At 35.3% G+C, this 11,195-nt stretch overlaps 1 protein-coding gene across 1 annotated transcript in view; it reads right to left on the bottom strand.

Moving 5' to 3' along the window:
- Window positions 1–2,469: 2,469 nt before the first annotated feature.
- CPS1 (carbamoyl-phosphate synthase 1) overlaps window positions 2,470–11,195 on the bottom strand; it is a 114,018-nt gene continuing 105,292 nt past the window's right edge. Inside the window, exons 35-38 of the mRNA XM_063101452.1 lie at window positions 5,623–5,682; window positions 4,770–4,882; window positions 3,300–3,429; window positions 2,470–2,568 (exon numbers count right to left, since the gene is read on the bottom strand). Coding sequence (XP_062957522.1) covers window positions 2,470–2,568; window positions 3,300–3,429; window positions 4,770–4,882; window positions 5,623–5,682 — 402 coding nt within the window. The remainder of the gene's footprint in view (window positions 2,569–3,299; window positions 3,430–4,769; window positions 4,883–5,622; window positions 5,683–11,195) is intronic.

The following is an 11,195-nucleotide window of genomic DNA, read 5'->3' as shown; positions in this document are numbered from 1 at the left end:
GCTCAGTTTGGGTCAAAGTGTAATTTTTATCTTCCTCTGTGTGTGTGTTTGTGTGTGTTTGTGCATGTGTTTAGATACACAGATATATGATAGATAGATGGTAGAAATAATAAAGCAAATGAGGTAAAATATTACCAATAGGTAAATTTGTGTAATTTTTTTTATTTTTGAAATTTTAAGTTCAAAATTATTTCCAAATAAAAAGTTTTAAAACCTATCTGGTTTAAATATGCACAAATTCCAGCCTCAACTTCTGTCCCTAGCCCTTTCTGTCCACACATACCCTGAGCTCCAGTCATGCTAAACTACTTATAATTCCCTTAATTGAATATTATTTTCCTCTAGTCTTCTTTGGTAACTGCAAGACATTGTTTAAGACAACACACAAAACCATCTCCCAAAATGCCCTTCCCTGATCTCTTCAGGCGAGTTAAATATTTTCTTCACTGTGAGAAATAATTTCTTTTTATGTGCCTATCTTCATCAGAATATGAGACAAAAAAATGAGATTGCATTTTGTGTGACCATGAGCAATGTTACTTAATTTCTGTATGGCTAATTTTCTTTATAATATGGAAATAACAGCACCTACTCATAGGGATATTTTGAGGATTAAATGTGTTAATTCGTGTAAAGTACTTAGAACTGCCTGAGAAATAGTAGATGTTCCATAATGTTAGTTATTATGGTGGTGGTGGTGGTGGTGGTGCTGATAAGTAGCACAGTAATAGGCAAGTACTGGAATAATAGGAGTAGGAGAAATCATGGAATATCCTACACAAAAAATTTCAGAAACTCATTAAATATTTTCAAGTGAATAAATGAGTGATAAGGTATTACACGATTATAAGATAACAGGAAGGAAGTAATGAAGATCTCAACCACATTGTTAATAAGGAGAAACAGAGACGATAAATTTGAAAAAACTACGTATGTAAATCCATACAAAGTGGTAATCGATTGTGGGGTGAGAGGGAAGAAATAAGAGCTTTTATGGCATCATTATCTTAGGACTTTCACAAAGTCACATTTTAAGTGATTAATCTGGGGGTATGGCATCACTGTGTTCATTAGCACCGTCCCTGTCAGACAATTTGGGTCAGCCTCTCATTGGGCTCAGTTACTTTTCTCTGTGTTATGCACAGAGAAACTTTTATTGGTTTAAAAGTTTATTATATATTTGTGACAATCTTTAATTAGTATGTGGTTGTAGCTATACATTTGAAAGGTTCCAGATGAAAGGTGGTATATAACCACATAAATTTTATAATAAGAATTATAAGCAAGGGGGAGACAAGAAAAAAAGATGAAAAATGTAACACCTGAAGCTTGATTATTTTAAATATTAATTTGCTCATATCTTATATGGGTTTGTGTTAAAAAATAAATAAATAAGCAATGCAATCCTAGCCCCAAACCCTGTTTTATCACAGAAGTTTTTTGTACGTAAATGTTAAATAAATAAAAAATAACGCAAAAATCCAACGGCATTGTCTCAATAGTATTTTATTTAAAAGTCCACAATTAGAGCACTTATAATAACACAAAACATTTAAGAGTGACAAGGGCTTCCCTGAAAGAAAAACTTTTCTTGTATGTAGAAGGAATGGTGCCTTGTGCTTAAAATGTGTGGAATTTATAGTGTAGTGTGGGACTCACACTCAGCAGATCAACAGAATCCACCATTTAGGGAATAGAAATGACTTCCAAGTTATTCTGAAATTGGGGAAGAGGGTGAATGGCACAAATTTGAAGACTTAACTTGGCCCAGGTTAAAATCCAAATGAAAAAGCATCAGCAAAACCACCTTAATACTGACTACCATCTGCTGTCATACTCCACGAGACAAAATTACAAACCAGTACCCATTAAAGAAATCTATAAATCTCTCTCTCACATTTCTCAAATTCAGTATTATGGGAAGGGACAGTGATATTCCTGTATTAGCCAGATAGGTGAGAGAAATAATCAAAAAGAAGCAATTAACAAACATCATGATGGAGGGGTTCATAAGTTAAATTTATATTTCATTTTACCAAGTTTTTATAGTATTCTGCCCTGTGAAAGTGTCCTGAGTGTGGCAGATACTATTTAAAAGCAATGACAAGAGTATCTTTAAAGTATACAGGGAGTTCAGAGGATAGGACAGAAACTTTTTTCTACCTTGATTATCATTAATCAGCACCATAAAATGTTAGCTGCAAATAATCACGTAGGTAAGCCTAGTCCACCCAAAATAAGGTTTTAGTAAGTGGATAAAATCTCATGAGGAACAAGTCGCTTAGGATGGTTTTGAAAAAGTAACTGACAATTTAACCATGAAAGATACAGAATATAGGGTATAACAGAGTAAACTGAAAAAAAGTTTGGTTTCAAAATTCATCTCTGGAAAACATAGCTGGGAAACAGTTCCTTTAGATAAAACATGGCTCAGGTTGAGTTACGAATGGGGCTAGGGGGTCTGCTTCTCTATGCTGCTTTTCCAGCACTGTACTGCCTGTAGTGGAAAAGACTCTTGGAGTCCACATTGCGAGATTTCTGCACAGCTTCAGCAAAAAGTTTGGTCACCTGAAAATACAATGGTAGAAATCTTAGCAACCCACATGAGATGAAAGTGAATGTTTAATGAATCAGGCGTGTAAAGTCTCAAGTGCCTGCCCCCCATTTTCAAAGGGACATGTGATAAAAGGCATAAACATTTTTATTTAATGAGGACTTTCTCCTATATCTCAGATCTCACCATGAATAAACTTATTTACTCCCCCATAAGGATTAAAACTGACTTGGGAAAAAATATATTGGATGGGCGCAAAGTTAATGAGTCTCAAATCTGTGTTTCTCCCTGTGATAAGTTTGGTGGGTTATGTCCAAGTGAAACTGAACATACCTCATGCAATCATTTTCTGTCAGTTGGACAAGAGCTTGTACTACATCTCGACCTCCAATTATCGTTATCAATTATCATGTTTTTACATGGTGGCTTTCATTTAAAAACTATGGAATAAAAATTGTACATTTTATTCCATGCCACACTATCAGTCCTTACTTGAAGGATAATTGTATGGGTAATGAGAGAACTATCACCGTCTGTGGCTTTTGATTATCTCAATTATTTGGTCACTAACTGTCCCATGACCTACCATGTTAGCACTATTATTTTAGTTTCTACTAAAAATTCCTCTCTATTCTGAATGTTACAAGGAAGAGAAAAGAGAGATGTGTATATATTGATCAACACTCTTAAGAGAGGCACAGAAATAAAACCCCCATGCAGCCTATAGCTAAGAAAAAGAACATACCTGAAAATTAGTAAGGAGAGGAATTCCACTGTCAACAGCTGTCCTCCGAATCACATAGTTATCATGGACAAACTTGGTGTTGTTATTGGGGAGGTTAATCACTAGGTCAATGCTACCATCTCTAATCAATCTGGAAGAATAAACAGAATAAATAAAAATGTACAGGTGACAAGGAATATTTTATAATTAGTTTATAAGGTACTAACATAACTTGCTCCCTTAACCATTCTAGTCAATGCTGTACTGAGTTAACTGCCACCTGCCTTCCTCTATTCCTAAGATATTCAAGTTACACCCATTTAGGGATTATAATTTTTTATTGCGTTCTTGAAAGAATTCTGATGAAAGTCTAATTAATGAAATGTAAAGTTTTTTTTAAAACATGCTATTTGTCTATAGTAAGAATTGGTAATTTGATAGATACTTACATATTTTTTACAAAGAGGTTATCCCCCCTGCATTGAGGACACTTCCACCCACATGCTCCCACACCCCACATTAACTCTACTTCACTGCCTGCTTTCCAGGGCCTCTCAGCAGACGGTACGAGAATGCATGTCACCTGACTTTGAATTCAACCATTTTATATTCTGTTAGTGGGCTGCTACACACACCATGAGACATTTAAATGTCAAAAAGTAGTGCTGGTTACTGTTTTACAGAGCCCTAAGCAAGGGGCTTATAGTATTCTTGGAAGCCTACTAAGGTCTGAACACAATGTTATTCTTTTATTAATTTCATAATAATTTATAGATTGACTTCTTACGAGCTCTAACAAATAGTGTATTGGTAGACTGCATAAATTTGATATAAGCTAACCATTCACTAGGCTGTAATATCCAGGAACAACCAAGAATTATTTCCTATGCACTTATGCCACATAATTCTGTAAATGTTGAGGCAATGGTGTTCCTGAAGGTACACACAATGTGCTGAAATAAAGTTTTACAAAATCTATGATGACACAGTCTAAGGCATAATAACCAACCTGATCAAGGAATGACCAACTACATAATCCAATGAATGACATCATCATTGTGTTCAATATAGTTTCCTGTATGTAAAGTGCTCAATAGATTGACTGATTCATTGATGCACAACCTCAATGAAATGTAGCTGATCAATCATACTTGATATGCATATATGTACACAACATAAATTCGACATAAAATAAAAAGTGTTGCATTACATTCTTCATGCCCTTACTTGCTTCCATCAAGGAAAGCATTCTTAGTAGGAAGTATTTTGAAAGATGTAACCATGTACACATGTGACATTTCTGTTCTATAGTAAGAGCAAAGTTCACAAAAGTGAAACTTTACTGTCATCCACAAATTTATTCATTTTTAAATTGGTTATCTAAGAAGACTTTTAAAAGAATTGTGATTGAATTAAGGTGAAATATTCATATATTAGTTCCCAAAGTTAATACTCTATTTTATCTCACAAAATAGTCTGCCTAGTTCTTACTTTCGGATGGAAGACAGGCTGGGATTTTGTCCTTCCTGAGATGGCCATGCCACCGGGGTGGCGGGGACATTGTTGGCATTGAGCCAGTCTGATGTGGCTTCTGTGGCAAAGAGCTGCATTTAAAACAGAAAAATTGGTTACTGTATGGCAGTGATTTCTTGGTTTTATGGAGCCTACAGGGACATACATGTCATTTAAAACAGAAAGAAGAAAAAACTGATGAACATGAGAAGTAACATAGTGCCATGGATAAAGACTTGCATTCGGAATTGGAGGCACGGATATTTTAAATATTTTTAAAATATTTGCAGTGAGGAAAAATTTAAGAATGTCTACTGTAACTGCTTGTGTAGAGGAGAAAAATACAGAATTATTCACAGCTGAGAATTCATTGTTATAAGGTCAATGAAGCCTCATGGCCACAAGCCTACCCTGAGCCCTGGGAGAAAAATTTGTTTTACTGAACCTTGTGTGGAGGTATTTGCTGCAAAGAAGTTTTGCCTGTAACTGTAAAAGCTGGAAACTATGACATCATGTGGAAACAGGAAAAGAAAAATGGAAAAACATATGGAAATGCATTAGAACTTTATCCCAGTTACATGTAAGCTAAACTTTCTGAGTTTTTAGCTGGCAATTCCTATTGAGTTTGTCATAATTTTGTTAAAACTTAAAACTAGTCTTTCTAAGTATTTTGTTCTATTACAGTTTTTAAATTACCAAGTTTGTTAAAGCTTCCAGGTTGAAATGATGTATTTTGAACTATTTCTTCTCCTAAGTTTCTGCAACATTTTGCTTCGTGAAGATTTCAATGCTGACAGAAAACAACTTGGAAAAAAAAATTAATATAACATACCTTGAAACCTTCATTGTGTAATTGTTCAGCCACACCAAGGAATTTTGGACGGAATGATTGCTGAAAAAGAATTTAACAAAATTCACTTTCGAAATATACATGCTCTTTATTTAGTCATATGCAATGTGGTATTCCCTAATACCATCATAAAAGACAATGCCTTATGTTTCTAGGTGATTTATGTTCAAAGATGATAAGTTTAATCTTTTTATCCTTCTATAGTGAATATGAGTTCTTAGTTATTTTCCAATATAAAGTCCATCCACATTATCTTGCTCTCTGCTTTTCACATTGCCCCCAAATCTCTTCATTCCCTATTTACTCCACTTAATCTTTGTCTGCATGTTCAGATCCACCCCAGTTCTGCATGCATCCTTTTCCTGATGAAGGAGAATTTGAAAAACACCTCGGTTAGAAGCTAAACACCAAGTCAGCCTTGCCGGCTGTTTTGCCTATTCAACCTGCTCTAATTGCTGAGTTCTAATTTTGTACTGCCCTTTGATAACTAGTCTCTAGTCCCTGAAATAACTCAAACATTTGGAACTCAATTTTGCATTTACTCTGAGGCAATAATTGGATGTGGTTAAAGACTGAGCTCTGAGGTCACTAAGCTGCATTTCAAATCTCTTCACCATGCACTAGCAGTGTGTGCTTGGAAAAATTAATGTCCTTGAGCTTCCACATCTTCATTTCAAAAACGGTGATGACAATAATATTTTCACTTCTTGAGGCTCCAGGCTCCACAACTTATTAAACTGTGTGACCTTGAGCAACTTACTAACCACTCTGTGATGCAGTTTCCCCATCTGTTAAATGAGAATAGTAACAGTAGCTGTGATCATTGTGTGTTTGATAGCCTAATTTATAGGTAAGCACTAATTAGGTATTTGCATTGTAACTTAGAACAGTTACTGGCACATTAATAGCTCTCAACAAATATTAATTAATATTATTAAAATACTTGTTTTTCCAGCTCCCAGATGCTAGATTCCTGCCCTTGTATCCTAGTTTTCAAGCCTGGGTTCCTCTACCAGCTGTTACACTTACAACCCAAACCAATTTCCTCCTCATATATGTGCATTATTCTTCCACATAGGCCTCCCTAATGTTCCATCTCACTGTTCAGATATTTTCCTATAGTCCATTGCTGTGTCCTTCCTAGGACTGCAGCTGGATCTGTCTTGTTTCCAGGCCCTGCCTTCCCTGGACTCCTTCCTGCCCATTGCCAGCGGGGGTTCCCCCATTCTGAACATACTTCCTGTGACCAAGAGCTAGTATTTGCAAGACAGTGGTCATGATGAAAGAAAACAAAGCTAAGAAACTCTGACCTTAACTTCATTAACATGGATGTCTTAGTAACTGAGCTAAAGAGAGTACTGAAAACCATATATGGTTAAAAACATTCATTCTTCTTTAAATCAGAGCATTTTTGCTGGTTTCCCTTGTAAAAAAATCTTTAAACAAATGACCTAAGTTGGTTACTTTACGTAAATGCTTTGTAATCTATTTTAAAACCATACTAGTGATGGTTGAAGAATTATGGATATAATTTTATTTAACTCAAAAACTAAGAATTGTTTTAATAAAATGTACCAAGGTTCTCGCACAATTTTGAGAATGTTCAGCCTATAAAACCTCCTAATATTTACTTACAAAGGCTTTCTCAGAACAGATCTAAATCCTAGGGAAAAACCCCAAAGACTCCATCCAAATATAAAATTCTTTCAAATTCTGGCCCTCTCAGTCCTAGAACTGCAGTTTTATGAGAAGAAACTATTGGCAAATAGGAAAGATAAATGAAACTGAATGAAATTCAGCTAAGGCAGATTCAGGGGTTATTCATGACAATCTTCTAGAACATGTATTGTAACCATCCCCAGGATAGCAGCTTTCCGTTTCCACTTAACACCAAACAGGAAGAAATGAGCTTAGATTCAAGAAGCTCATGGCTAGACATAAATAAAATAATTAAGTAAAAAAAACAGAGAATAACTCTTAATAACATCGGGACAATTTAATGAGGTATGTGGCAGTCTCTTTAAGAATAGGTTAGGCAGAATAATAGGACAATTGTTCGTTCAAGTTTGCTTCTGCTTGGATAGCAAGGGGCTGAATTAGGTGGTAGATGAGACTTTCTTCATGTTTTGATTCCTTGATATATACCAAATACACATGAAATATTCAAAATGAAATTCTGAATTTTGTTAAGTCTCCCAAATATGGAACATTATACTGTGACCTTCTGCTAAACACAGAACAGTCTTAAGTAAGCATGAAATCACATTAGAAGGCTCAACATAAAGGTGTCTAACGAACACTTATTGAGTAATTGACACACTAATCCAGCACTTAACTATTCTTAGTCTCTTGAACTTTCCCCTAGCTAAGTCACTGGTAATATATGTGATGACAATAATAAATGATAAAATAACTTTTGACCAGGTTTCTAAAATACCATTTCACAAGTACAGTGGTTCTCAAATTACGGTCCCAGGGCCAGCAACATCAGCATCACCTGGAAACATGTTAGAAATATGAAAATTTGGGCCCCACCCAGATCTATTGAATTAGGAACTCTGGGAGTCAATCACAGCAATCTTTAGTTTCATAAAACCTGCAGGTGATTCTTATGCACACTGAGTTTTAGAAATGAGAAAGAACAGGGGATAGGAGGACTATCCTTCACTCCTTTTATAATTTGAGGTCAAGATCTTGGCCAAAGTCACAATAAAAAATGTTAAGGGAGGAGTATTAGAATATAATTATTTTTCTTCCCCATTTTAAAGTAAAATAAGTCAGTGAGTCTTCTAAGACCTTCAGGCACCAGGCAGAACCTCATTATGGCGCTGTTTCAGTATTGTCCCCCAAGTGGAAAAGATAAATATCTGACATGACAGTATTGGCAGTTCCCAGCCCGGGAACGACTCTGCCTTCTCGTCTGGGGTATTGGCTTCCATAGGCACATTATAAACTTCTATCAAACATGTATTGAACACTTGTGACACATAAAACAGCCTCTCTACAAAAAGAAATTACAGCTGTCAGCTTGCATCTGAGTAGATTCGGACTTAAAAGCTGATTGAAAATACCTATGTAAGAAACCATTTGTTACTAAAGGTGAAAAGTACAAGCTGATTTATTTTCTTGGAAATGTTTATAAGGAAGAAATCCTTTAAAAGTGAAAAATATATATATTTCCTCCAATGATCATTTTCACATTAATCCAACTTCTGACTACAGAAAAGAAAGCCCAGTTAATAGTATGTGATGCCTGTGGATTCTACAGGGACGTCTGGATTGACAACTCTATGGTTGTTCCTAATGATTCTCTATTGAAGATAAAAGGTTATTCATGTCACTTGGAGTTGTCTTTTCAAATAAAATGCTTGCTTTGTGTTTCTGAGCAATGCTGAAGCGCAGATGTCAGGTTGGTACTTGCCACTCCACAAGCATCACTGAATAGCACAATCAGAGGGGAAAAAACAGCTAATGTGCTTGGTCTACTCTAGAGTAAATCATTTATTGTTAAAAGGTGATCCTGATAACTTCAAAACAAGGCAGACTGCCTCCTCATAGCAACTAAAAATAAATCCTAATGGGATGAAATGTGGCTGGAAACACTACAGGAAAATCAAAGATGATTTTGTTGCCACATAAACCTGCATTATGCCTTTCTTATATTAGAAATGCTTTGGTATATGGAAAGCCTTCTGGTAGAAACATGGTGCAGTTAATCGTTAAGTTGAGAAGAATACTTTGACAAAATCCAAATTGCTGTTTTTTTCCTCCTAAGTCCTAGTCACATAAGATTGATGTAATGAATATTTCAAACTTCCCAGGTAATTTGACCCACAGGATTAACTTTGGAAAGGCAGGAACGGAGGGTCTGTATGTGTAAAGGAGGAAGGTGAGAAAGAGAAGAGAAATAAAAAATTCAAAAACTGCCATATAACATGTACGCGCGCGCATACACACACACACACACACACACACACACACACACACAGGTAGGCAACCTGAAATTGCTGGTCATAAATGCCTATTTAAAATATGTATTAAGCTTCCAACAATAAGAAAAAATATTTTCTGGCTCAGAGTCACTTTTTCCTCTACTCCACATTTTCTCTCTTTGCAATCTGTTTTGTGCAACATTAATGATTCAAGGTATGTTCATTAAACCCTTTTACCCATAGCAGGCATTTGGGTCAGGGTGGGAAGATGAAAATAAAAGACCTTTACTTCAAATAAATGGGATAGATATTGACCATCCCCCCCATTATAATAAAGCAAATCAACTGCAACAGTGCTGGCTACCAGTGCTCGTCTGTGAGCGAAGTTTACACAGCATCATACTAAAGGAATGATTACCTTAAGAAATCAAGACGCAATTATGGACTTTCTTGGGACTTCATTAAATAACTCACCTTCAGCTAGATGCTTTCCATTGTACCTACTAGCCCCAACCCCCATTTATTTATTAGCAGTACTATTTCATGCCCTTTCCAGTTCTGACTTTCTATACTCAAAAGAGTTTATATGAATTCTTCTGACAGAGTGGAACTCTATTAAACACAATGCTTTTTTAAAAGTAATGTCTCCTGAAATATGGAACCCTGATTGCTTTATCTGCAGTTGCTATGAAGCTTAGGTAAACAATTGAGATTAGATTTCATCTCATTCTAACTAAAACCATGTCCAGTGAGTTTTACAGCTATTAACTCTCTAGTTAGTATATTCTGTCATATTTTTTGGTTTAATTTATCAAACTATGCATTTTTAAAAATCATTGTGATGGAGAGACTATACAAGTACCATTAACTGTCAGTGATGGCAAGTTTTCTTTCCCTCCCATATAAAATAATTCAGAAAATGATTCTTGTCTATCTCTGGAAGTTTAGAGTCCTGTTGACCAATTTTGCCACAGATGTAAATATTTTATTAATTATAATTTTATAAAATATTTCTCTAAAATACTTTTTAAGCTTTGTAATATTAAACTACATATTTTAAATCCCTAACATGATGCACTCATGTGCAGAGAGGAAGTTCTGTGTAACAACTCCTGTAGCTGCTGGAACATTGATTTCTTTAAAACAGAATGCATTGAAAGGTAGAACTTTAATGGACAGAACCTCAGTGCTTTAAGAAAACTCTTTTCCAAAAAAAAAAAAAATCCTTTTTTCCCTACATAGCAAAATTCTGTTCACTGATGCTAAAATCACACAAATACTTCATAGGGAATGAATTAATTTTTGCTTCACATTTCCCTGCAGCACTGGAATCAAACAAGGTACAATTTTATACATCACTGCCTTCTTAAACTGATATTTTTAAATGTTAGCACTATATGATTAGTTGTGAAGATGAGGACTGAGGGCATGGTCTCCTCTGAATGCCCCCCAGGACTCACATTAAACTTTAAGCCATAACTGGAAGTTGGGCAAATATTCTCATACTTAAGACTTAATAATACTTAATACTCATTTATAACGTGACGAGTCTGTCATATGATGTGATTTGTCTCTAAATTGCCATTAAACTTTACAATTGCAAGTCATCTTGCTAGCTTCTGC

The sequence above is a fragment of the Cynocephalus volans genome, chromosome 1, assembly GCF_027409185.1.
Source record: "Cynocephalus volans isolate mCynVol1 chromosome 1, mCynVol1.pri, whole genome shotgun sequence".
NCBI classification, from domain to species: Eukaryota; Metazoa; Chordata; class Mammalia; order Dermoptera; family Cynocephalidae; genus Cynocephalus; species Cynocephalus volans.
Note: the sequence above shows the minus strand (reverse complement) of the source record. Positions and strands in the feature narration are given on the sequence as shown.